This window comes from Nanorana parkeri, unplaced genomic scaffold, assembly GCF_000935625.1.
Source record: "Nanorana parkeri isolate BGI_ZX_2015 unplaced genomic scaffold, ASM93562v1 scaffold5, whole genome shotgun sequence".
Lineage (NCBI taxonomy): Eukaryota > Metazoa > Chordata > Amphibia > Anura > Dicroglossidae > Nanorana > Nanorana parkeri.
Window position 1 is genome coordinate 1,004,740 of NW_017306273.1, and position 27,980 is coordinate 1,032,719.

Here is a 27,980-nt window from a genome sequence, read left to right on the forward strand (position 1 = left end):
AAATTAAATGGCCGAATTTGTTTTCTTTTTAAGTTATTTTGCCTTTATTTTCACATGGTAATCCTGCTAATAACACACTTGGTGTCCCAGGGTGGCTGTGCCCACTTCGCCATGGTATGTATGGAGGGAGCCATAGTTGCCACCCAGGCTAGACTTCACACATGTCTGCCTTTTTTCATCTCTATTACATAGAGGATGGGGAGATTAGTTGTTTGCAGAAGGAAGATAACATTTTTGCTTACAGTTTATCTCTTTATCTAAGTGTCAAGGGCATTTCTGGCAAGATAAGCTGGTATTTTCTGTTTGTTATATTGTTGTTTTGGGGTTTAGTTATCCTTTAAAACAAAGTCTTGCAGCAGTAGTGGTAATCCCGTTACCGTGTTTCCCCGAAAATAAGACAGTGTCTTATATTTTCTTTTTCTACGAAAAAAGACACTAGAGTAGGTTCTCCTTTATGAGCTACTCACTTAGAACTTGTATGCATGGGCCTTTGTGTCTGAACTGCTTTTCTCCACATACAAGTCAATGAGAATACCAAAGTAACATGCAGCATGTCAATGCACTTTTGAGGTCAACAGCAGGCCATTAAGAGGTCAACTGCTAGTCACATGTACTTGTCAGGGAGCTCAAATGGAGCTGAGAAGTTCCTCAAACTGATTTTAAATACAAACTAAATGCACCTTAAAGCAAAGCTGCCTTTGTCCAGCTACACAGAAAAACCCTTGTTATGATCACAAGCTAAGATTCTGAGTTTTTTCCTTTAGAAGAAAACTGTCCCAGAGCTAATTTGTAGAGCTGCAGCTAACGATTATTTTCAAAATCGATTAGTTAGCCGATTTATTAAGTTCGATTAATCGGATATAAAATAAAATACATTTTAAAAAATGGCTCCAGTGATAGGACTACTAGTTTGTATTGAGATTGCAGTCCATCACAGGAGCAAGCTTGGAGCAGTGGAAATAAAAAAGAAAAAAAAAAGTGTGGTGTGAAATGAAAAGTGTAAAATTATACAGCAATGAATGCAGAATGGCCCCGGCTATAGAGGACTCCAAAACCCAGCAATAGTACATTATAGCTGGTGGTATTCTGCATTGCGCTGCATAATGTATTATTCCTTGATTTGTAGTCCTCTATAGCTGATGGTATAATATACAGCACAATGTACCATCAGCTATAGAGGAATACAAATCCCAGCAATACATTATAGAGCACCATGTGTGGGAAAGTGCAGGCTTACCTGAGCAGTCTTCCTCCATACTTCTTCTAAACCTGGGCTCCTCCATACTTCTTCTAAACCCCCCCCGTGTCCCTGTGCCGATCGTGGATGTGGGCGGGCGGTGAGCATGCGGCGGGGAGGAGGCGCGGCGTGTGGAGCGTGGATGCGGGCGGGAGGTGTGGCACGCAGTGTGTGTGGATCCGTGAACAGGGCCAACCAATCAGAAGCCGATTAATCGATGATTGAAAAAGTTGACAACTTTTTCAATCATCGATTAGTTGTTGTAGCCCTACTAATTTGTAATGGAGCATATGATCAATGATGTCAAACCAATTAGTAGATCCAGAGAAATAGGTAGCTTAAATGTATATGCACGTTTTAACCATTCCTGTAAACCAGGGGTGCCCACAATTTTTGTGTTTAAGATCTACTTTTCAAATGACGAGCTACATGAGATCTACCAACGAAAAAAAATCTCCCTCGCTCTCTCTCTCTCTCTCCTGGCGGTCTCTCCTTGCTCTCTCCCCTGGCTGTCTCTCCCCGATCTCTCCTGGCTCACCTTCCTGGCTGTCATTCCTCGTTTTCTCTCGACTGTCTCTCCTACCTCTCTTGGCTGTCTCTCATTGCTCTCCTGGCTGTCTCTCCTCTCTCTTTCCTGACTGTCTCTCCTTGCTCTCTCCCCTGGCTGCCTCTCCTCTCTCTTTCCTGACTGTCTCTCCTTGCTCTCTCCCCTGGCTGTCTCTCTCTCTTTCCTGGCTGTCTCTCCTTGCTCTCTCCCCGATCTCTCCTGGCTCACCTTGCTGTATTTTGCAAACAGTGTAGTGCAACGGGCTGTGTAAACTAATATTCTTTGATGTAATACATAACGCTTCATCCACCAGTATCCTCCAGAAAGGTGTCAGGGAGCATGGCTCAGCAGACTCAGGCTAATAGGTAATCATGTGCGCACAGCTAAATAAATATACCAAAATGGAACAAAGGAGCTGCCATTCACAACCATTGTGATCTACCAGCATCAGCTTTGAGAGCTACTGGTAGATCACGATCTACCTAATGGGCACCCCTGCTGTAAACAGTTGAGCTTGGCTTACCCCATCGAACCTGTAGAGCCTATACTATTAGTCCTTTAATATGATAAATCACTCCAATTACTTAACAGTGAAGTTATCTCCGGGGATATACATCTTAACATGTAGTTTTCACTGTAGGCTGAGAAGTGAGGCGGATCCCAGCACTGCAATGATTTTGAATGATAAGAGAATTCTACCTCTTTTTTTTCTTTGGTCAAAATATGGTCAGATCTTAGCTGTGCATATGAAAGTTGAGCTTGGCCACAACTGTTTCCCAGCTCCTGAGCGCCCTATTGGTGAAAGAAGCCTGCATTACATTACATTTAAAGACCAACAGGGAGGCTTTGGATTTAGGAGGGGATGGGGCCAATGTTGCTGGTGGTACCTCTTGATCTGCTGAACAGTTTGACTTATGGTTTTCATTGAAGGTAACCTTTTTATGTATTTTCTATCTGCACAGTTTGAATAGTCCAGGATGAGACATATTTAGTTTTAGAAACAAAAACCGGAAGACGCTACTAATAAGAATGAAAGCCTAACTTCTAGCATGACTTTAATTAATCAGATACCTAATGTTGTCCATGCTAGGAGCCTGGCTCTGTAGTAAAGTGTTGCTTTTAATTCCTAAGACAGGGATAGGTCAGAGGTTAGGGACAGCTAGACTGAGTTTTCTGTTTTTACCTGTTAAACAAACTGTAACATGTAACACCCCTTATGGGCCTGAAGACTTTTAAGTGAACATGTGCTTCGGCCATATTCGCCCATCCTTTTTGGATTTTTACAAATTTTATATGATGGCGAATGTAACGAGAGGAACTGGAACACACAAGAGGGGAAACACCCCAAACTCCCAGGCAGTAACAATTGTGGCAGGGATATCTTACTATATGGTGCCCATACACTCTACAACCATCGCAAGACTTTAGTCTTGCGATGGTTGTACAGGGATTAAAAAAACGTACGATCTGCCTATCTTGGACAGGCAGATCGCACTCTCGATCATCGCAAGCCCGCCCCCCTGAGGAGCGGGCTTCCGATGACCGCAATGCTGAACGGGCAGTGTGCGCGTGCGCACACCGGCCCGTTCGGCATTTGTCTTCCGAGCACCGTTCTAACCAGCCGAGAATCGTACGATTCCCGGCTGGTTTTCGAACATGCTGGTTCGACAGAAGACGTGCGACCGCACAGTAGAAACGGTCGCACGTCTCCGTTCACACTGCTCGATTATCGTACGAAAAACCGATCGCATACGATTATCGTACGATAATCGTGCCGTGTATGGGCACCTTAAGACCTATAAGAAGCCAGAGCTGACTTACCCCAGCAGGCTCTACCTAATACCAAAGGATCACTTTTGGGTGTAGTGACCCAATATAATTGTATCATGTTTGCCTATCTGTGTATTAAACAAAATGGGTTGTGTTTTTATACTAGCCAACTACCGAACCTCGTTTAATGTTTGAAACTTCCTAAGTGCCATGCTTACTCTTATTTCTTGCAGGATAAGGACAATTCTGGTGCCACGATTCTGCACTTAGCATCCAGGTTCGGCCACCATGAAATTACTGGCTGGTTGCTCCGGTTCGGGACAAACGATGCGATGGTGACAACAGACACAGGTGCACTTCCTGTACACTACGCCGCGGCCAAAGGAGATCTTCCTACACTGCAACAGCTATTAGAGTACTGCCCAAAGTAAGTCTTCCATGTTGTTTAACTCTTTGGGTAAAAGGAAACTTCACAATAACTGTATCACAAAACGTTTGTGAACGCTCTACCGTTCTGTGAAGGCTTTGCATAAGGCTTTAAGTCAAAAGAACATTTGTCAGTTCAGGTACTGATGTTGTAAAAAAAAAATACCTGGTTTCCAGTCAGCATTCCAACTTATCCCAAATATGTTTAGGCCACTCTAGGTCCACCATACCAAGCACATCAAATCATGTCTTTATGGAGTTAACTTTGTCTACTGGGGCACAATCATATTCATACTGAAAAGGACCTTCCCCAAACTGCTTCCGCAAGGGTGGAGGGAAAGGCTAGAATCCATTTCAGCTTTTTATTTCTGTCTGTGTCCATGAAATAAGTGAAATTTCCCCTCATTTGGTAAAAACCATTGTCAGGGTAACGGGAAGTGAGGGGATCTTTCTAATGGAGTCCTGGATAGCAGTAAAAACAACCAGCAGTTCCAACCCTTCCCAACTCTACCCAAAACTAAGAGAAAAAAAGATCTGGTTCAACTTATACTTTAAGGTTTTGGCATTCAGTTGGAGCAGAGGCCAGATTGAAAAGAAGTCACCACATCAATATATTGGTAAGCTGCAATACATGACATTTTTTGTTTGTGGATTTAGATTTTATTGTGTTGGTTATGTGTCAATGTTGCACTATGGCTCCTTACAATCACGCAAGACTAACTCTGGATGCCATATACTATCTGTGGATGGCGTAAGTTCTTTGTGCATTGTATGACTTTCTTCTTCCACAGTTTATGTATATACTTTGTGTAATTTTCCCGTTGCACGCGTTCTGTTGGTATTTAGTGTGCTTTTCACCGGCCCTTGCACCAGTCACCTGCTGTTTTAGTGTAGAAATCACATGAATTATTTAGCCCGGGTGAGCTGCCTCTCGTCACAATGCTTCCTGTGACCGATGATAGTTCCTCTTACAATCCCTTGAAATTCCATCTTCATCACAATTAAGAACTCAATAGGCGGATGTATCATTTGATTTAACGTTGATGTGTATGTGAGAGGCACGGCGAGCCCTGGGCACAAATTAAAGCTAATTATATCTGCAGATTTTTCCATGGCTTTGTTTTCTTTTCATACCGACCCGCTCGCTCTACATACCTTATGTCGTCAATTAAGCACATTAATGCCACTCGGTAGCCTTGTGTTAGTTTGTTACGTAAAGTAGACAGATGGTTACAATGAATTCTTTACGTGAATCAGTAGAGAACATGTCATCAATACCAAATCGAATTAATAGTATGAAGAGGAAAAAAAGCATCTTCTTGCCTTTACTATCAAAGTTGCAGAACTTCTATAACCAAAAGCCAAGGCAAAAATCACACGATCTCTGGCTTCCAGAACTGTGAGATTAGCCCTGGTAGTTTTTAGTGCAAAGAATGATGTTCTACCCTAAGGCATTCTTTTCTACTAACCCTCCCTGTAACCCAAACACTAAAATACATTTCTGACGTGACACAGTATATAGCAACAATATAATTTGTCTTTAAAAATGTATCTTTTATTATAATAACCAGTTACTAAATCTCACATAATCCTTAAAAAGTAATTGAAAAACAAATGTACACTCTATAACTTTAATATATTTCGTTTGTAATTGTTTATAAATGAAAGCCAGGATACCAGGATACAGGCCTTTAAAGTGAACCTGTTGCATGCATTTCCAAAGTTGTCACTAGTGATGCACCGATACTAGTATCGATGCCAATACTGAGTATTTGGGCGAGTACTCCAGCTTTCCATCCAATCAGCATTAAGCCTGCTTCCCGGCCAATTAGGGAGCCGGGTCATTACTCGCCGCCCGGCTTCCTGATTGCACGGGAAGCTGGCACCATGCCAGCAGAAGCACCGGCTTCGGTACTTGGTATCGGCGAGTACTGAAAGCAAAATATCGGTACTCAATACCAAAAAATGGTATCGGTGCATCTCGCGTTGTCACCCTATGTCTGCTCTTATCTTCATCAATCAGAAAACCTTACCTCAGGGTAGTCAACCTCGGCACTCCAGTTGTGCTGAAACTTCAAATACCATCATGCTTCTGTCTCTGGGAGTCATGCCTGTGTCAGAGTCTTGCAATGCCTCATTGGACTTGTAGTCCCGCAACAGCTGGGGTGCCGAGGTTGCCTACCCCTTTCTTACTCGGTTTGTTGTTAGGGGGCCTGACTTTTTACCTTATTTTAAAGTGAACCTTATTTGTCTGTTAAGGCACTGTAATTGGGCAGGAAATCTACATCACACTGCACATGCGCCAGACAATCTACATCACACTGTACATAGGCCAGGTATTCTACATCACATTGCACGTGTGCCAGGCAATCTATACAAAACTCTGCATGTGCCAGGCAATGTACACTGCAATACATGTGTGCCAGGCAATCTACACCAATAGATATGCCTTGGCATTCTATACCACATTGCACGTGTGCCAAGCAATCTACATCACACTATACATGGGCCAGGCATTCTATACCACATTGCACATGTGCCAGGCAATCTACATCACACTCTACATGGGCCAGGCATTCTACACCACATTGCACATGTGTCAGGCAATCTACATCACACCATACATGGGCCAGGCATTCTATACCACATTGCACGTGTGTCAGGCAATCTACATCGCACTATACATGGGTCAGGCATTCTACATCACATTGCATGTGGGTCAGGCATTCTACATCACATTGCACGTGTGCCAGACAGTCTATACAAAACTCTGCATGTGCCAGGCAATGTACACTGCAATATATATGTGCGCCAGGCAATCTACACCAATAGACACACCTTGGCATATTGTCAAGGGGAGGTTGCAGAAACCAGGAAGAGACAGCTGACCCCCAGGTGGCCTAAGAAGAGAAGATGACGGTACGGGACCGTGATTTTGGTGGCGGAAGGGTGGATTACACCAGACAATGCTGAGTGTGTATGTTGTTTTTATTTTTTTTTAAGTCAAGCAAGTGGACAAGGTATGAGGGGAAAGAAAAGAAAATGTAGACGGGGAGTGAAGTTTACACTTTAAGTCAGAGAAAGGCAAGCCCTTAGCATCAGAGTGAAAACTAAATCAGAGAGGGACACACAGTCAGGACCTTGCAGCGTCCCCTATTAGGACCTTTTAGGATTAAAATGGCCAACAGGTGCACTTTAATGATGCACGCATTCTGCGCACTGGACCGTGGCGCGTTATCAGTCACCAAAGAGGACTTGTAACCCAATCTGTGCAGGTTTTAGTATATTTTCAGGTAATGACCTGCGTCCGGCACGCCGATAATCTCCATTGAGTAATTGCGTCCCGTCAGCATATGGCAGGAGAGGCACTTTAAACTTGATCGTTGTCATACTGTAAGTCGGGTCTGCAGGCTCTCCTTGTTAATTCTTAATCAGCTTAGCTAGTGACAGTCAATGATAACAAGGTCTTGCTTTCCAGACTGCATTGTTTGTGGTCCCCGTGGCAACGGAGCGGCTGACCTGTAGTAAATTAATAAGATGTAACCAATACACAATACATGGAGTTGTGGCATTCCCCCGTCTGACCGAGGGGGTGATGGCAGGGATACAGAGAACAATAGGGCCCTGTAAGTAAAGCCTTATCTCTGAAATAAGGAGAATGGCGTGTAAGAGGAGAAATGTTTGTACGGTTGCAGAGAGTTCGTGTTTTGACTTATTTCTGCATTATTTAAATACATTTTCAGAAGGATTTTTCTATTTTTAGCTGCCGTGTTTCTTTTTCCTGTTTCAAATTTGGTAAATTTTTCCTCCAATGGGCCTTCGGTGTCAGGAAATGGGATTAGCATCCCTGCTCAAGGACTGCTTGATGAGCTCTGTTAACATTCTGAAGCACACTCCTTTCCGGAAGTCAGACCCAGCCCATAGATTTGTATTTAGAGAAAGGAACGGTAAAACACAGTGGGGGGCTATTCATAAAAACTGGAGCAGACAGAATCTGAAGCAGTTGTCCATAGCAACCAATCAGCTCCTGTCTTTCATTTTTAAAGCTTAACTGAAGAGAGAAGCTGATTGGTTGCCTTGAGCAACTGCTCCAGATTATGTCTGCTGCACTTTTTATGAATTTCCCCCAATCACCGTGCAATGCTGCTAAGCAGGAAGCAGAGCATGCATATGTAATGGGCACATATAACTACCTCCTATATGCATTCATGGGAACTCCCAGGAGACCATTTACCAAGAGTTTATTGCCTGGTAGAGTGCCAGCTACACAACGTTTGTCCACATACAGGTTTTATTGGCTCTTTTGAAGGGCTATCCCCATGGTATTCACCGCCTGAGGCAATGTCGTTCCGGGGGGCGTTGGGGTTGTGGGGGTCGAGGAGGATGCTGGCCTACATTGTTGGCAGTTCTGTCTGGCATCCCACCCAGCTCTCTGACATCACCGGTTGCCAGAAAGTTGGCGACCTGCACTGTCCAACGTCCCGCACAGCTTTTGCCAACCGGTGACCTTAGTGAGCTGGGCAGGAAGCCGCACAGAGCATCACTGATTGCTAAGAGCTCTTGGCTATATGGGACACTGTGGCAAGCCCCCCCACCACCCGGCTGCCCCCCATTGAGATATCGCCGCAGTCCGCCTTGCTATAGGGATGGCCCTGGCTGTTTGCTAAGGCCAACCATATACAGTACATTGCCCTGGGCCAATGGTGACTGTCATACAGAGTTTATTTGTATGTTTGAAGGGAAATTCCACCTTTTTTAGAAAAAAATTAATAAATGTGCATTTCTTCATCAAAACAAAATTGTGCATTTTTAGTTTTTTTTTTTGCATTGGAAGCATTGCAACAGCGATCAGTGGATTGTGGGTGCAATGCTCTGGCTCCTGCAGACCCTTCCTCCCTTCCACATACACGTATTCAGCAACATGGCTGGGAGCAAGTGTCAATGGAACATCAGCGCACTTGCATTTCATTAAGAACTACACATCCAATCAGCCAACGCAGCAAATGGACTTGTAGTTCTCAGTGGAATATAATTGCTCCATTCTCACTATTAATGTGTCCAAAATGAAGAATGTTGGCTTAAGATAAACTTTAATGCCATGGAGCTCACACAGGGTTGAGGACTCTCTCTTATTACTCTATTCCTTACGCAATGCCAGCACTGAGTGGCTTCAGTCTAGACTGCCTTCAGTAATGCAGAGAGCGGCGGCGGTACACTGTAGCTGAAGGGCGCTGTGACATCTTGCACTCATAGCTCTGGATTAAAGCTGAGTATTGCAGCCTGAGTGGCTGAGGACCATAAACAATAAAATGTACATCTCAATTTTGGATATTGAGTGAGCTTGTTGCATGGATTAATTGGGAGGGAAGTTGGCCGTACACGCAGGACTGCCATTATAATGAGCAGCCTGAGTCTGCTGCCTCAGGGGGCATCTCGTTGGGTCATGGTGGGGCAGAGGGCGTTTTGCAGTGTGCCTGCTGCCCCCTTTTCTGCCAGAGTGTCCCAGGTTGCTGGGCCATACACATCTCCCCTCCTTGAGACACTGTGGCCGGCATCCTGCTCAGCTACTGGCAACCAGTAATGTCACTGGTTGCCAGGAGCTGAGCAGGATACCGCCCGGAGCCAGAGCTGGGCAGGGAAATGATGCATAGGCTACAAACTCCGTCCCTCCGGTTAACGTGCACCAGCACAAACCCCCCCCAGCAATCTGCCCTTACCCGCCTCGGGAGGTGAAAAAGCTAGGCTAGGGACACCACTGCGTACACGTCTTCAAATTCATCCGATTCCTTACAAATCAGCCAAAATTCAAGTCGTAGGTGGTCTTGTCAGCACCACCCAGCTTGCCAAACATAGCCTATGCTCCTCAGCTCCATCTAGTGGTGAGAATGCCCTGTCAATGGCATTCACTCAGCGTATAGCTGGGGAGAAGTTTTATAAATCAACCTCTATGTGTGTATGGCTAGCTGTAGTCTGTTGTATCAGTAGGATGCTTCTGTTCACCCCATGATAATTAGCCTTATCAGTCTCTGCCTGGCTCCAGGAATAGAAGATGCGGTGTCATTCTCGTGGTCATTCATGATTACCACCCTGGACACTTGCTCCATTGTCTGGTAATAATGGCCGAGTTACATTCTTTTATCTGAGCACAAAGGTGATATTTGTAAGCCTGTCATGAAGCTGCTGTTATATGGCCTTTGTCAGGGAGACATACGCAGCCTAATTCCTGCTTTGATTTGCATCTTGCCGATATATTGCTGCCACCTTTTATGTCTCTGCTCTGCTGGGTAATGCCAGAAGCTGAGATATAGCTTATCTGGGTTCCTCATTCATGGGGCTTTACTGCTGTAAAAACGAAGCCCTTACAGAACAGATAAAACCATTCACATCAGTCTTAAGTCTCTGCTACCTAAGGGACCAATTTGAGAAAAAGTCCTTCTAGTGGCTTTAGATGGTGGAAAGAAACTGCACAAATGGGGAGAATATACAGACTCCATGCAGAAAGTGACCCTGGTGAGATTTAAATACAGGACCCTGAGATGTAAGGTGAGAATTCTGACTGCTTTTTATAGCCCATTTCTACATCTTGTTCTAGTGGCAGGGGTACATTTTAAATGATACTCCATATTAAAGTGGAACTAGGGCCTCCCAAAAAATGTGTTGTAGCACTTAATTATAAATGCACAGTTACTGTTTTCCCTTAGTCCCTGTGCAAGTCTCACATATATATGTTGACCCTGCCAGTGAAGTCCACCTAATTCAGCTTCCTGTTGTGGGGTGGCAACAATGCTGCACTGCTCCTGAATTCAGAGCAGAGTTGCCACTCTCATGTAGGCTGTGGGAGGAGAAGATGTTCCAGGGGTATGGCTATAAGCATTGTCACTACTGATTCATTGTACTTCTATCTATCCAGTCCTGAGATTTACACAGATCTGCCACACAGCAGCACAGCCCTGTGTCTCCTGTCAGGAGACCTGATTTTCCTCTGTTGCAGTACAAATTTTGTCCATTCACCAGCCTGTGATTGAACAGTGATAGGAGCTGCAGCAGCGTGATGAGCTCATCCCAGCTCTGTTGCACTGCTCTATCCTCCTATCCTCATATCTTTTGGAGTGTGGGAGGAAGTCGAAGTACCCAGAAATCTACGCAAGCACAGGGAGAACATGCAAACTGCATGTAGATAGTGTCCTGACCAGGACTGGAACAGGCAGGGGCATCCCCATAATGAAGCAGCATGAGTCGGTAGCCTCAGGCGGCATCTCATTCTGGGGTGGCAGCACAGCCGACTAACCGCACCCCCTGGCTGACAGCTCGGCCGCCCGTCGCCTCCAATCCGGCTAACAGCTCGGCCAGCTGCCACCTCATGCCCAGCTGACATCTTGGCCAGCCGCTCCCCTAGTGCTTCAAGGCAGAAGTGCTAACCTCTAAGCCACTGTAGTGTCTCCTCCTTCATATCTTTTTGACATTTTGAATGCCCCTTGTATTAATTAATAAGGAGTTGCGTGAATTTGTATTTTATTATTTTGTTGACGTTCAGCCTTTAACAAAATTCCTGCGTTCCATTAGAGCGGATGACGCTGCTCATTTTCTTGCTTCTTTTGAAGTCTTTTTGGTCATGTCTTTCTATAGAAAGCACAGCAGGGCTGGGTCATATCCCAGGGCAAGGAAAGTAAGCACAACCATTTTTAGATGAAGACGTAAGCTGGAAAATAGAAGGTGTCACTTGGTTAAAGCCATGGGGCCATGTTGACGAGATTGAGCCAGACTACAGATGCAGGGCAAAGGTAATGTAAAGCTGATAAAGGAGAGTAAAAGGGTGAGGGAAGGAGGGTGTGAGGGCAAGGGAAAACTAAACAATCACTGCCCTATGTATTTCAGGTCCACCTGTTAGGGCAGCCATAGTGGGGAGTGTATTCTCCCCCCCCTTCCTCCCAGTGCCATGGCATCTGACACTCTGAGCATGGGCTGAAAAGGCATGGGCAAGTGAGGGGATGAGACCAGCCTGCTTGGGAGCAATTTCAAATAAAGTAGAATTATGGTCTCAGCTAGACAAAGGAAGAGCCTACACCCTATTTGCTATTGCAAGCAGTAACTATAGACTGATATAATGGTACAGGAAGTCTACAGGATGACACTGCTTAAAAGGCGAATTCAAAATGTGGGTGTTGAGTTTTCCTGCAGTGGTCCCTGACCTATGGGTCTTTCGTGCTCTATGGGGCTGTGAAGCATGGGATGACTCTGATTCTTAGGAAGAAAGTACTCTTGTGTGTCTAGGCGTGGGGCTCTCTTTCTTGACGTTCAGGTGCGGCTGTTGGTGAGCGACAGATTCCTCTTTGAAGGACACTAATGCTGAGGGTCGAGTGGGCATCATCTTGGCCTGCATATGTGAGGCTCAAGCTGATAACTGTGGGGTAAGGAAGTGGTGGATCCCTTAGGCTGAAGGCGTTTGGCCAGGTCCATGATTCTTTGGACATAAGGGAAAATCAGTCTCTATTGCTATGAGTCTGAAGTGTAAGGCCCATGCCGCGCAAAGCTTTAAATGTTACCATGTGCTCTGTTCCATAGCAAGGCCACACCCCTTCAATTGGATCATTAACTTTTAAAATACTACCCTGAATATCTTTATATTGGCTTCTTGCAGTTCTGTGCACAGCAAGATTAAACATGTTAATGGGGGGGCGGTATGGGTTGGGTGGTGGTGGTGCACTTTACCTCAGTCAGGCATCCTGCCCAGCTCACTGTCCTCACTAGCCAGAGTGTAACAGGTTGCTAGCAACTTGGGACGCTCTGGCTGGAAAGGGAGCAGCAGGCACATCCGCTGCCCCCCACCCGTGTAACCCTAACAGATGACGCCTAAGGCTGCTTCAGTATAGGGACAGCTGTGGGTGGACTGACCCTAATTTTTCCCATTAAGAGGCTGCATGTTGCATTTTCTACAGTTGCAAAATAGGAAATGTTTTACTTTTTCACTGCATGGTAAAAGCTCTGGATGTGTGTAAATTTTAATATTAGTTATCTGAAAATGATTGGATTCCTCCATGTGCCTCGGTATGTGTTATGCAAAACTTTCAGTATGAAACTATGCTGCAAATGGCAGCTTAATTCATGAAATATGTTTGGAATGGGGTCAGCGAATGCAATGGACTGGCTAAGACTTTTTGTGGGAAATATCGCCACCTAGTGGACACAAAGAAGATTGCTTCATCTGGAATTTGGATCCTGGGCAATAGGGATGCTTTCTGCTTTTGCAGGAAATATCAGTTGAGCAAAATAAAAAATAAAAAGTTCTTTTGTTTTCCAAGAAAGCTTCATGTAAATGGCTTGTTGTAATATTATAATATAAATGGTAAGATGCAGAACGTAAAGCAAAACTTGCTTTTTTATATACTTGTATTCCCATTATATAGCTATATAGCACAACAAAACTGTCCAAGCACATATTCATTCTCCATGCTCCAGCTCTGCACCCCCCACTTTCTGTGAGCCCAGGCCATCATGGACATGCCCTGGGGTTGTATCATCAGCAGTGGCACTCACTCAGTGTTGGTGAGTGTCGCTTAATCTAGATTGCAGGGGAGAAAAAAGTATGAAAGCAATTTTCTTTTGGGAGGGGGGAAGGATGGTCTTGAGGGAGGGCAGGGGCATCCTGTGGCTGGAGTTCTGCTTTAATGTTGATTTCTCATTATTGAATGGATGTAACACTATTATAGGGAAATAATCGTGTTTTCCTTTTATTTCTTCTTGCAGTGCTATAAATTCCCAGACAAAGAATGGTGCCACACCCCTCTACTTAGCCTGTCAGGAAGGACACTTGGAGGTGATACAGTATTTGCTGAAGGACTGCGGAGCGGACCCTCATATCCGAGCTGTAGATGGAATGACCCCGTTGCACGCAGCCGCACAGATGGGTCACAGTACGGTCATTGTTTGGCTGGTAAGTAATGCTGGCTGTGATAGGTTAATGGAAACCTGTCACTAGCGGACCATGCCGCTACCATCGCTGACATCCTTTTGCTATTGCTGGCTGTTATGCCGCTCCACTGGCTTCAGTACTGAATCTAAACCGCTGTGTCTGAACAGGTATGCAGCAAGTGAAGTGAGAACTTCTGATTTGCATTCTTGTTCTGGTTCAGCAGCTCCAAATATACTCAACACTATTGAAACCAGAAGATCGACAGGGCAGCCATTGAACTGGCTTTTTCAGAAGGAAGTCAACAGTGGTAGCCACTGTATTTCTTTGATGGTGGGTTTATTATAATGAACCATCTACCAAAATATCATTTTGCACCAGAATATGAAAAAAATATACTCTGTATGGGAGTTGTGGGTACAGCGCGGGCTGGTGATGGTATGTTTTGTGGTGCAGCTGGGCTGCCTCGCTCCATAACTGCAATAGGGAATGATTTCAAAAGTTTCTCTCTGGCCGACCAAAATCCAGCATTGTGCAATCATACAGCTCCAGAGCAGGCAGGACCTTTTAAGAACAACACTGGGGAATAATTGTATTAACCCTTGCAGTTGGGCAAACTGCACTGCAAGTGTTAACTCTTTTTTTTTTTTTTCCATGTAAGGACTAAAATAAAAAAGTTATACTTGCCCGATCCGCCAAGCTGGCTTGCTTTTAGACCTGTCCTTCCAGTCTCGCACCCCTCCACTGCAGTGGTCTAAGGATCCTCGAGTCACGTTCTATATACTGTGTATAGGACCGGAGGACACCAAGGGACAAATCCAGTGGAAGGAATAAAGGGTCCTGGTGCAAGATTTTGTCTTTGGCCCCCCCTCCCAAGGGGAGGGCGGGAGCGGATCTCACTGGCCCCCCAACCTCCCCCAGCGTTCTCTGCACCAGAGGAGCTCACACTCTAATGTCCCCCACAGTCTCACACTATTATTATACATTTATATAGCTCTGACATTTACCACAGTGCTGTACAGAAAACCCTGAGCCAGTCACATTAGTTTCTGTACAGAGGAGCTTACACTCTAATGCAGAATGGCACCAGCTGTAGGGGGACTACAAATCCCAGCAATATATTATACAGCAACGCAGAACAGTATATGAATTGGACTCTGGACTTAGCAAAGCACTAAACTTTGGACATAGCAACGCACTGGACTGGGAACTTAGCAAAGCACTGGACTTAGCAAAGCACTGGACTCTGGACCCACCTGAGGCCCCACAGAGCCCACCTGAGACCCTGACTAGCCCACCTGAGACCCCACACAGCCCACCATAGATCCTGCACAGCCCATGGAGACTCTTTATGGTGAGCTCTGCAGGGTCCCAAGTGGGCTGGTTTGGGTCCCTTTGCCTTCAGTTCCAGAATATGATAAAGATGAATTCTAGTAACAAACCACGGTGTAATCAGATTGTGTAGGACATGTCCTGTATAGTAACTCTTGTTTTGTTGCTTCATCCAGATGAGTTTCACGGATATCAGTCTTTGTGAACGTGACGCCGATGGAGCGACCGCCATGCACTTTGCTGCCAGCAGGGGCCATGCCAAGGTCCTGAGCTGGTTGCTCCTCCATGGAGGGGACTTGAGCACTGACAAGTTTGGGGGAACCCCTCTGCACGACGCCGCGGAGAATGGAGAATTGGAGGTGCTTTTTTTAAAATTCTTCTTTAAAACTTAATTCCTTTCATTATGTAATGGATGTCCTTATATCTGCAAACTGCAAGATTTACATAATCAATTAGTTGCCCGATTATTGTTTTGATTAGTTGCATTACAAAAATATCTCCTCTCTCGCTCGCTCTCTCTCTCTCCCCTCCATCTCTCTCTCTCTTTCTTTCTCTCTCTCCCCTCCCTCTCCTCCTCTCTTTCCTCTCCTCCTCTCTTTCCTCTCCTCTCTCTCTCTTTCCTCTCCTCTCTCTCTTCTTTTCCTCTCCTCTCTCTCTTCTTTCCCTCTCCTCTCTCTCTCTTTCCTCTCCTCTCTCTCTTCTTTTCCTCTCCTCTCTCTCTTCTTTCCCTCTCCTCTCTCTCTTCTTTCCCTCTCCTCTCTCTCTTCTTTCCCTCTCCTCTCTCTCTATCTCTCTCTCTCTCTCTCTCTCTCTCTCTCTCTCTATCTCTATCTCTATCTCTATCTGTCCTTCCCTTTAGATGTGATAGCTAAGCGCAGGCAGCTCAGGTGCTACCGATATGATAACTCGATGTTGTGATGTTCACTATTAATCTAATGAGAACCTGAAATAGTATACAGAAGATACAACAGGTCATATAAAGTATATGTTCTATATCTGGTATTATATTCGACCCCTTATTCTTTTTAGAGCTATGTAAAGGAGTTGTAAAGTCCCAGCTTATCCTATTCTGTTATAATATCAGCATTGTAATAGGAATGCATACTAGAGTTGTTTTTGATATTGCAATCAATGCTTACTTAATAAAGCGCAATTCCCAGTGTGCTTTTCATCTCTTTCCCTGCTGCTTGATGTGATGTAATCTTGATTTCCTAAGACTACATATCCCATCATGCATTGCTTCCAGCAAGCAATGATGAGGTCACATTGTTTGTCGTTGAGTTGTAGTTCAGATGGCAGGCTCTGTTAGAGTTGTGGCCCAAAGAAGGGCATATTCACAGTGAAATTGAGGAAGTCCATCCTATGGGCATCCTCAGTAAGTTTACAAACTTCTAGATGGATATGGGTTTTAGGAGTGGGATAGAGCTTAAGGAAATTCAATATAGAAATACAGATTTCATTTTAGACCATAAACATATATATATATATATATATATATATATAATATATATATATATATACACCTTTAAAATATTTCCAGTATGGATGCAACAAGGAGCTGGGAATGTCTCTTGGTGATTTTGGTGACCAGTTGGCATTAGCATCACACCGACCATCTTCTGCATCATAAAGCAGTGATCGAGACCGCTCAGACCAGGCAGCATTTTTCTAATCTTTATTCATTCACAGAAGTGCATACTGGCATTGTCTTCTGCTGATCTATCCCATCATCAGTAATGGGAGAAATGTTGAAATTGCAAGCAAATATATTAAAGAAAACAAAGCAACGGTCCCACCCTATAGCTACAAAACTCAAAAAAGAAGACAAAAATGCTTATGAACCATGCTATAAATACAAAATTATAAGAAATGAATCAAAAACACTTTATAAAGGAAATAGCAAACCCTTAAAGTGACACTAAACTCAGGAGTTAAATCTTAAAAATACATTGAAGTACCTTAATTATTAACAAAAATTTATCTTATTGGTGTATCACTCGGCTGTAGAGCCTCAAATCATCTCTGAATCGGTGCTGACACTGTCCTTCCTTCTTTTGCTCCCCATGGTCCCTGTGTGTGTTGTAAAGTAGACACCGCTCTAAGCTCACTCCTGTGATGGACTACAATCTCATGTTTAGTTTACCAATTTGTACTGAGATTGTAGTCCATCACGGGAGTGAGCTTGAGATTGTAGTCCATCACGGAAGTAGCCCCCCTCCAGAAGGAAGGACAGTGTCGGCACCAATTCAGAGATGATTTGAGGATCTACAGCCGAGTGATACACAAATAAGATACATTTTTGTTAATAATTAAGGTACTTGAATGTATTTTTAAGACTTAACTCTTGAGATTAGTGTCACTTTATATACCCAAGGGTTAAAGGAAACCTTAAGACTACAATGGTTGTTTGTAATGGTCAATTGTAGCTGTAACTGTCCAATTAAAAAAAAAAATTATCATAAAAATGAAAACAAAAAGTCTAAAAATAAAACCCTGCAGATAAATAATGTGATCTTGGGGCGGCAGGGGTATCTGGCGTGCCATTATTTTTATTTGTAATTAATTCTTGTGTATTTGTCTGCCTATAATAGAAAAAATCTTGGGTTTGTATTGAAAGTATTATATGTTAATAAAAAATATATAAAAATGTTTAGGTAATCAAACCAGTAAAATAGTTACTATCAAGTTAACCGACACATGCGGACGCTGGTAAATTTGGCTGGGGCTTCACTAACCTTCAGAGTTGTGTTTGATGTGGCTTAGTAGCTTGCCTTGCAGTACAGACATCTTACTTATGGCATTGTGTTTTTGTTTCAGTGCTGTCAGATCCTTGTGGTGAATGGAGTCAAGCTTGCCATAAAGGACAATGATGGATACACCGCCGCCGACCTCGCTGAGTACAACGGACACATGCACTGTACAAAGTATCTCCGGACAGTGGAAAACATGGTAATGGTGTTATTGCTTGCAGGTCCTCGTTGCATTGGAAATTTTGTAGACGGGGGTTTGGCTAAAATATTATGTCACAATCCATGTAACCATTGCAGTCCTGACCGCTCATCCATTAGGATAAAATGGGTGCAACGGTAGTCAACGTATGGCCACCGTCTCTGTAATAGGAAAGAATATGGACACCGGCACACCAACAACAGATAGAATATGTCTGTTTATTGACGTACATGCAGAAAAAGCATAACAAACTTAGGGCCACATCGGAAAGTCCATTCAGGTTACCTTTTAGGCTTTAGTCTATAAACCTTAACCCGAGGAGGATTCGGTACCATAAGCATTTACAATGATTGCTTTAAAGGGTGTCCATACCTAAGAACCAAAGAATATATAATATATAAGAACATATATATTAATAATAAGATAGAATAATGGTACACAACCATACTTTAGATGCAGAAAACAGGATAAAGAATTAGATAATGGATCTATCCGGAACAGGTCATGGGTGGGCAAGGGACACTTTCCTAAAAAGACGCAGATGAAGTGATAGCTCAACTCCATACATAAGGGGCAAACCTCCATAGAATAAGTAAGATTTGTGTGCTTCTATGTCCACAGAGCTTTGCCCCTCCTGTTCGGAGTTGTATGTGTGTGTGTGGGGAGGTTATTTACTTTTTATTTTATTTTACTGTTGGGGGTTTTGGGGAATTATCAGGGCTCTAAACAGACCCCTGACATTCCCTTTTGAAATAGAAAAAGACATTGAGGACACAGCATCCTCAATCTTCTTCTTCTTTTTTGCAGCCTCTGTTCTAAATGAATGGAAAGCACTCGGGACAGAGGCTTCCCATTCCTTCAGAAACTGCAGATAGTAAAATATTTACTACCATCCACTTATGTGTGAGTGCTTCTGGCTATCCAGAAACTCATGAATGAACAGGAAGTGATGTGAAGCACTTCCTGTTCATTCATAACTGGGGACACAGTACTATGTGTCCCCAATTGTTTACAAACATTGGAGTGATCACCAGATCACTCCAGTGTTTGCTCTGCACAAAGAGGAGGGAGCACTGTCACTTCAGCATGGCTGAGCGGTGAGGAGAGAGAGAGCCGCTGAACGGCTCTCTCTCTCCGCACCGCTCGGCCATCATGGATGACAGCGCTCCGTCCGCTGCACCCCTGCCCGGCTGCACAGGGGTGAGGGGGGGCACAGCTAGGCTGGCCCTGGCTGCGCCTCCTCTCAACTGTGCCTCATGGTAGCTACAGCCCTGGTTCCGTTTAGTGCAGGTAGAATTGCCCTATGCGGTCCTGTGTTCCCACTATGTACATGGCTGTCCTATAGGCAGCGCAGTGCTAATGACATTACTTCCTGGTGTACCCAATCAACTTGAGTGCTTTCACCAACACAAGCATACGACAGTCTGGTAAAGAGGCTGTCCGGGCACGGGGACATAGGTCCTTAACATAATCACATTCGATCTGATTTCCACAGTGATAGCTCGCCCGGCTGATACAGTTACTATCTTGTGCAGGATCCTGCTGGTCGATGGCAAGTAATGAGCTGTATTCCTTTTGCTGTGAATAGAATGGAAAGTAAATTAGTTCCAAGACTCTGTTCAGCAGTGGAAATGTTCAAGTCTACAAAGCACTATTGTCTTCTGCACTAAAAACTGTTACTTTATTATAAGTATTGTTTGGCTGCAGAAAAGGGAGTGATTCAACATATCTGAGCAGTCTTGTAATAGTTTGTGTGGTGGCAAAAGGGAAACTTTACTCCCTTTGGGTAAATTTTAAATATAAAAATGCTTTGCTAAGCTTTTAAAGCTGGTGTTTTTATATCATTTTAATATTCATATAAAACCATTTGAATAAACCTTTAATACAGGGTGCAGCCATGATGTAGGATTCACGGGACTGCGCATATTTTCACGCTCACCGGGCATTATGTATTTTCTTATGAGAACGCACAATAGAAGCTGTTTGCCTCCAGGCGCTCTCTCTCTGATAGGACTTCTGCATGTCCTGCCTGAACAAAGCAAGCAGTGAAGGGGAAGGTGTTGATGCTTTTATAACTGATTCAGTTTTAGGTGAAATTTTCAGCTTGAGATATTGCTTTTTAAAATCTTTTTTTCTTATAGCGGAACTCCAAAACGAGGCTTCGTCTGCACTGCAAGGGTTAAGTGCGCATTTGTGTTTAGATGTAAAAAAAAAAGTTATACTCACCCTATCCTCGGAGCCGGCTTGCTCTTAGACTGATTCTTGAAGCCTCTTTCCCTTTCCCCTGATTCCGCCTGAGGTCACGGAGTCATCATGTTCTATACACTTTGTATAGGATATACGGACGCCAAGAGACATACCGCCGCTGCAGAGGAGAAGGAGACAGGGTTCAGGGACCGAAGTACCTGACAGCCGGCCCCACAGTTCGGGAGAGTATAACTTTTTTTTTTTTTTTAGCACCTAGACACACATGAGAGGAAATTCTGCCTGGATTCCTGCTTTACCATCACAGTAGATTGGTGCAAAATGTTAAAAGGAGCCGACAGCTCCACCTGCTGGCTTGAAATGAAAATCCAAAATATGCACAATAGGTTCTGGTCCGGACCATAATAAAGAAACTACATATAAAACCCACTATATGTGCCCTTTAACTGGAGTAGTGACTCTTCCAAGCCCGGATAGTGCTTATTACCCCACTGGGAGATTTTATTTTTTTAATGTTGTAAAACCTCTGAATGATGTAGAGATTGCTCTGTTTGCACAGAGAAAATCGAAAACCTTTCACTGCATTGATATATCCAGTCTATTAAATTTGCCCACCCATCTAGGCCACAAGAAAGCAGTAACTATCCACTGCTCTTGCCTAGTAGTCCCCTCTGTTCTCTCTTAGCACCCCCTTTTGCATGCTCAAGTCCCTAACACTGCAAATTCCCTGATTGGAAGCCGAATGTCACCAAAAATCTAAAGGTTTATAGTTCAGTTGGCCCCTCAAACCCTTATTCATACTATGTATGGCCAAATGTTTGTTGACTCCTTACCATCATATTCATATATTTGTTGGACCTCCTGTTCCAAAACCATGAACATTATTATGGTGTCCCCCTCCCTTTCCACAAGACTTCAGAATGTCTCTGGGAAATTTGTGCCCATTCAAACAAAATAACATGTGCGAGGTCTGGTACTGATGTTGGCCGAGAAGACCTGTCTTCAGCAATCCCATTTATCACAAAGGTGCTCAATAGAGTTGAGGTCAGGACTCTTAAGGTCCACCACAGCCAACACATCAAACCATGTCTTTATGGAGTTGGCTTTGTGTATAGGGGCAATGTCATCCTGGAACTGAAAAAGACCCCCCTTGGCACAAGGTTGGAAGCACAGGGTAAGACTAGAACACATTTCATCCAAAAGCGTTTGTGAGGTCAGGTACTCATGTCGTTATTGTGATATGTGTTATTGTGAATTATGACGTAGTTCTCAATCAGTATTCCAGTTCATTCCAAAAGGGTTCCATAGGGTTGAGGTCAGGGCTCTGTGCAGGCCGCTCCACACCAAACAGGTCAAATATTTTCTTTATGGAGCTGGCTATGTGCACAGAGGGGCACATTCATCTTGGAATAGTCAAGGGCCTTCACCAAACTATTGCCACAAGATTGAAAGTGCACAATGGTTTATAATAGGGATGTCCAGATACTAGTATCGGTGTCAGGGGCGATACCAGGCATTAAAAGGAGTACTTGTACCCGTGAAAATGCCCAGTCTTAAGGCCGATCCCGGCCCTTTAAACTTTTAAAATGCAGCGGCTGTTGAGTTCCCTTGCTTGTGGGGATCTCGGCAGCCTGCTGGGGACCTGTAAGTAGCTGTCCATGGCAGTGCATATCCAGCTCTTTATCTCCTCCTTCACCGCGCAGGAACAGCCATGGACAGCCCCAGGGGCGGAACTACTGGCGGTGCGCCGGAGGAGCGGTCACCCCAGGGCTAGAAGCTGGGGGTCCCGCCGCCAACTGACAGGGGCGGACTGGGCAGGGGGAAGGATGGAGGTCGGGGGGCCCAGCCGCGCAGACGGTCTGCCGGTGGAAGAGGCTGGGGCCCAGCATCGCTGGTCCAGACGTGGAGGAGGCCAGGTCCGGACACACAGAGCCCACCACTGCAGATGTCCACATGTCGCCTGGGTGAGATCGACACATAGCCTGGTGAGATGAATTCTGCTTTGGGGACATGTATTCAGTTCTGGTGACATCTGTATTTAGCCCTAGTGAGAAACTGCCCTAAAATCATCAGTCTGTGTTATTTTAGAAAAAATGTCACACGTTCCTTTTAAGAAAAAGTATTGGTAATTGGTATCGGCAAGTGCTTGAGGGAAAGTACTTGGTCTTTAAAAAAGTAGTATCGGGGCATCCCTAGTTTAAAATGTCCTTGTATGATGCAGCATCAACATCACTATTCACTGCAAACATCTGAACTTGATCCTTTGGAGGGGTGTCCAAATACCATTGACCATATAGGTAGGTGTGATGGTCAAGTGTCCACACACGCATGGCCATATAGTGAAATCATATGAACACTGTACGTTTTCTAGGTAGCTTTTCCTGTAATTAACTTTATCTCTGCAATTATTCAGACTGGGTGTTGACTGCACGCTTGCTAATATGTCACTAATATAGCTCAGCAACAGGGGCGTCCCGAGGCCGGGTGTCGCCCAGAGCGGTTACCTGGTGACACCCCGCCATGACATCACATCGCATGCGTGTGATGTCGCCACGCGCAAGCGTGATGACGTCATTGCGCATTCACGGCGATCTTATTGATACCTGCTGGTCGTGGTGATGGACGCCGGCAGAGAGAGGACAGTCACCTGGCAGGATAAGCTATGCCGCCGGATCCCCTCTTCTCTCCCGAAACTGTCGGGCGCTCGGTCCATGACTTCATGACTTTTCAGAGGGGGGTGACACCAAAATGACTGTCAGCCATTTTGATGTCACCCGGGTGTGGGCCACCCCCCCCCACAGCAAGCAAATAATTTGAAACCCTAATACATAACAGTTGAATGTTATAGTAATATCTCAGCAGGCTTCATTTAATAATCTTTAGCCCTCCTATAGATCTACTAACAACCCTGTAGTGCCGTGTCCTGCCTGATTGGGTGCAAATCACATGCATTGGTTAAGTGTCATATCGCACTGCTCTGGTAAATCTTAATTGCAGAGAAATTGCAAAGTTTGCAATGTGTGTGGCCAGCTTAAGATCTTAAAACAAAAAACTTCTAGTCAATCTTCCCTTCCTCATGGTGCAATAACAGCTTTTACTAGGGCACAGTGCCTAGATCTAATTATATTACTGATCCCTGGTGACCACCTCTTAAGAAATTCATTTTTTTTTGCCTATTGAGAAACATTTAGAGATCCGTTTTAATTGCGCTGGAACTATTTCAGCGATAGATTGATGATAAAAGTCCCATAACGGGCTGAGAGAGATAATTTCATTTTAAGGAACATTTACAGCCGTAGCATGGGATAGATGCTGAGACTTGTAGTTGTTAGATTTTTGGAGGGTTTTACTTGCTTGGATGGCAGACTAGCCCGACCTTTCTTAATCAGGGTGCTGTGGCAAGCTGGTGTGCCTTCTGGCTTTGTCAAATATTTGCACAGCGTCATGTATTTCTATGGTGCAGGTGTGCTGGCCACCAGCACTTTGGAAACGCATGATGCTAATCCAGGGCTGGCTGCATCCAGTGAGAGAGAGTGAGCCCCACTACAACGGTTCATTTTTATTCTATCCGGAGTTCTCCTTTTAGGTATTGGGGTGACATTTCTAAAAATCCACTTTAGGCAGTTGAACTCAGCCAAAAGGTATTGAACTCTCAACTTTTTTTTTTCTCAATAATAATTCCAGTTTGAACAAATTCACAGCGCCCAACAAAGTATTTCTTTACATTTTTGCCCAAATGCTTACAGTCGTCATGTTTCAGAACAGCTCCAACTCTCTCAGCTCAGCTTCCCTGAACTTCCTGTGCAGTATAAGATCACATGGGACAGAGCAGTCTCCAGCAGATGTCCATCTACTTGCTTGGAGAGAGGAAGAGGGAGGAGCAAGGAGCAGGTAGAAGGGAAGGGTCTTGTTTTGAAGTGACTTTCCTCACAGCTTACTAGCACACGTAAGTGTGGCTCCATAGGACCCTGCAAGGGGAAGAATCCACCCTTTCATCAGATCGTCATGGCCAGGGTGGAGTGGGGAGCATAGGGGAGAATAGTGTTTTGCCTTGCTGTGTCTATTTTTATGTGGAGACACACAGATTGGAGTCTCCATAGGCCTCGGCAAGGAAAAGGAGCCCCCCTAAAACAGGATATCATGGCCAGGGTGGAGTGGAGAGCATAGGGAAGAAGAATGGCTTGCCTTGCTGTGTCTGTGTGTTTGTGGAGCCACCCCGCTTACTAGCACACACAAGAGTGAGTCCATAGGACCCTGCAGGGAAAAGGAGCCACCCCAAAACAGGATATCAGGGCCAGGGTGGAGTGGGGAGCATGGGGGAGGAGAATGGCTTGCCTTGCTGTGTCTGTGTGTTTTGTGGAGCCACACAGCTTACTAGCACACACAAGGGTGACTCCATAGGAACCTGCAAGGGAAAGGAGCCAACCTACAATAGGATATCAGGGCCAGTGCTCAGAGGACCAGCTGATTCTGCAGGAAACTAAAACGTTTAAACATCAAGAAGCAGCATCCATTGTAAGATTTATTCGGCATTTCAAATAGCTTAAACTTTTTGGCTAGGTTCACACCTAGGCGATTCAGATGCCGAGCTGTTTTCGTGTGGTTGCCGCACGTTTTCGATCATGTAACTGTATATTGTAGACCGCGCGACTGTCGCATGTTTTTCAATGCATAGAGATGTCTATGGGACCCACAACTGCCTGAAAATAGCTCCTGCACCTTTTTACGTGACAGGCGATTTCAGTCGCGCGACAAACCGCAAAGGTGTGTACCGGCCCTTTGACTTTCGCTTTAACTGCCTAACCCCAACAAAAACAAATATTTGGGTGGCCATCAACAGGTCGGTTCACCTGGGATCTTATTTTACCTCCTGGGAGTGCCAGTGATGGGATTTCACAAGATCACATTGAAAGCATTGCGTCCTTTGATAGTTGACCCTCCCAGCTGCCTATCTAGCATGCGTTGCTTGTGGAAGATTCCAAAACAGAATCCAATGAATGTTGACGGTTATAAATACAATGCGTGAAATAACGGGTTGCATACTGATAGCAGCCCTCCATTCCTATGTACAATATAGTCAGTGTTAGGGGAACATTTCCAGGATAACTTTGTTATCCGTCTACCATATGTTAGCGTAATGGCCTAACTCTTCACAGCTAAAGTAATTATTGCAAAGGCAATTCTCTGCGGGCTTGAGACAGTTACAGAGGTCCTGGGGGACATTCGCGGTGCAGGTTAAGAGAGTGCGCATCTTGATTCTTCCTTTCTGGGCGAAGAATAAGATATTTGTCTGTACGCAGAGCGAGGGGCGACAGGAAACTACTACAGATCCCTACACTCGGAGATATCATGGGCAACGTAAGCATTTTCTTTCTCTTGTTTTCTGTATGAAGAGATGTAACGCATTGATCTGGAATCTGTCTATGTACCTGGCTGGGTTAGGCTGGAGGAGCTGGGCATGACTGTTTGGAGTTCATGTAACAATGAAGTGACAGGAAAGGGGGAGCAAAAAGAAACATTTGTATCAGTTTTCTGATTTTGTTTATTTTTAGATTTGCAAAACATTTTTTTTACCAAGTCAATATTTTATCTTTGTTATTTTAGCTTTTTAATTTGTTTTTTGCTTTTTTTTTTTTATCACATTGTGTTTGTTATGATTATTATTGTATGTGAATGTGTTTTGTGTGTTGATGCATATGTACAGCTGCTTACATCTTTACAGCATTCTGAACATTAAAGAGACACTAAACTCGTAGGGGCTAGCCAGCAATTTTGCTGATGCCATGCCAAGTGATACTAAACTCAGGAGTTATATCCTAAAAATACATTCAGGTACCTCAACTAGTAACAAAAATGTATCCTATTTTGTGTATCACACGGCTGTAGATCCTCCAATCATCTCTGAATTGCTGCTGGCACTGTCCTTCCTTCTGGAGGGGGGCTACTTTTGCTCCCCATGGACCCTTTGTGCGTTGTAAAGTAGTCACCGCTCCAAGCTCACTCCTATGATGGACTACAATCTCACATTTAGTTTACTACTTTGTATTGAGATTGTAGTCCAGGGGTGCCATCCAGCTGTAGTGAAACTGCCGCCAGATCGCTTCTACGATCCGGTAAAGTGGCCGCCCCCGCCCAACACCCCTGCCGTGTTTCCCGGGGCTCTGTTACCCCTCCTGCAGGCCCAGAACCAGCATCTCGGATCTCGGCAGGAAGCTGGGGAGGAGAGCAGCGAACGTCTGTTTACTGATCTCCTCCCCGTTCTATGGGAGCGGGACTGACGCGTATTGCATCACTTTCGGTCCCATAGCTGTCAGTGCTGGATTTTGGGAGCCCAGCTATAAGCTATTGAAGTGCGATCTGCACTTCAATAGCTTATTTCAAGTGTAAAGGTGATACTAAGGGTCTTTTAGGCCCCCAGTATCGCCTAAAGAGTACCTGTCAATGCCAATATGCTATCACATGGGGGGCTTGTAAGCCCCCCCCCATGTGATAGCAATTAAAGTAAAATAAAAAAAGTTTTAAAAATATAATATAACATTTTTTTTAAGGTCCCCCCCCGCCCTTTTACGTAAACACGGGTCGAGTGCGCCTATGTACGAAAACGACGATTAGAACAATAATTCTAAGGCCAATATTTACTTGTATCTCTAAACTGATGACCTGTGGGGGCTTTTAAACAATCATCTATGGACTTTTTGGGGTACTGAATTTTGTTGTAGTTTCATGGACGCACACAATTTATAACCTGGGCATGTTGGGTATCTATGTACTCGTTGTAACCTCATCTTTTATAGTTTGCAAAAAAAGGGGGGAGAACGGATGGGAAGGGGGCAGGTACAGCTGGCTCTGCCTCTAGATAGGCAGAACCAGCTGTCAGTCACGCTGCTGGCCGCATCCAGACATAATTGTCGGGATACGCTTCAGCTGCGACGTCTCAGTATACCGCGAGCTGTATACTGCGGCGTCTCAGTATACCGCGAGCTATACAGGTATACTGAGCCTAGGATGACGGGAGGACGCTAGTTTGTGTCCTCCCGTTACCCTAAGGAGAACTATGGGGAAAAGCCTTAACCCCATAGTTCTCCTTTTAAGTATTTTTCAGAGTGTAAAGGTGACGCTTGTGGTCTTTTGGACCCCAAGTGTCTTAAAATGTAGATTATAATATGTAAACAAAAAACGGGAAAGAAAGGCCTTGGTCCTTAAGGGGTTAATTATCTTTTTTTCTGGCTGGGTTTCTCCTTTTAAAGTGCCATAACTCAATCAGATGACACTTTACACTTCAATCAGCGAGGGATGGTTGCTGATTGGTTGGGGAGTTTATTCCGCTGTGTGCTGCCTTGATAAAAAAGCTTCCAGATAGTTTTTAAAGCACTTCGGCATTTATAAAAAAAAAAGATTTTGCTCCCTGTTAATAAATTCATATATAAGCTGATTTGATGTCTCGAAGACACATGTCCGGTAAATTCACCTGTGTGACCTCATCTCTAAGGTGACCCATCCTGCGTGACTGTAAATAATTCAGTCTTGAGACTTCCTGACACTGCTGGAGTGCCTGTGTCCTGTGCGTCACTTGGCGGAGAGAGGAGGGGGGGGGGGGGCGTTGTCCC

At 44.6% G+C, this 27,980-nt stretch overlaps 1 protein-coding gene across 1 annotated transcript in view; it reads left to right on the forward strand.

Annotated features, from left to right (window-relative positions):
* The window catches only part of ESPN (espin), a 116,349-nt gene that overhangs the window by 16,158 nt on the left and 72,211 nt on the right, over positions 1-27,980 (forward strand). Inside the window, exons 2-5 of the mRNA XM_018576596.1 lie at positions 3,788-3,981; positions 13,725-13,911; positions 15,396-15,578; positions 18,037-18,168. Coding sequence (XP_018432098.1) covers positions 3,788-3,981; positions 13,725-13,911; positions 15,396-15,578; positions 18,037-18,168 — 696 coding nt within the window. The remainder of the gene's footprint in view (positions 1-3,787; positions 3,982-13,724; positions 13,912-15,395; positions 15,579-18,036; positions 18,169-27,980) is intronic.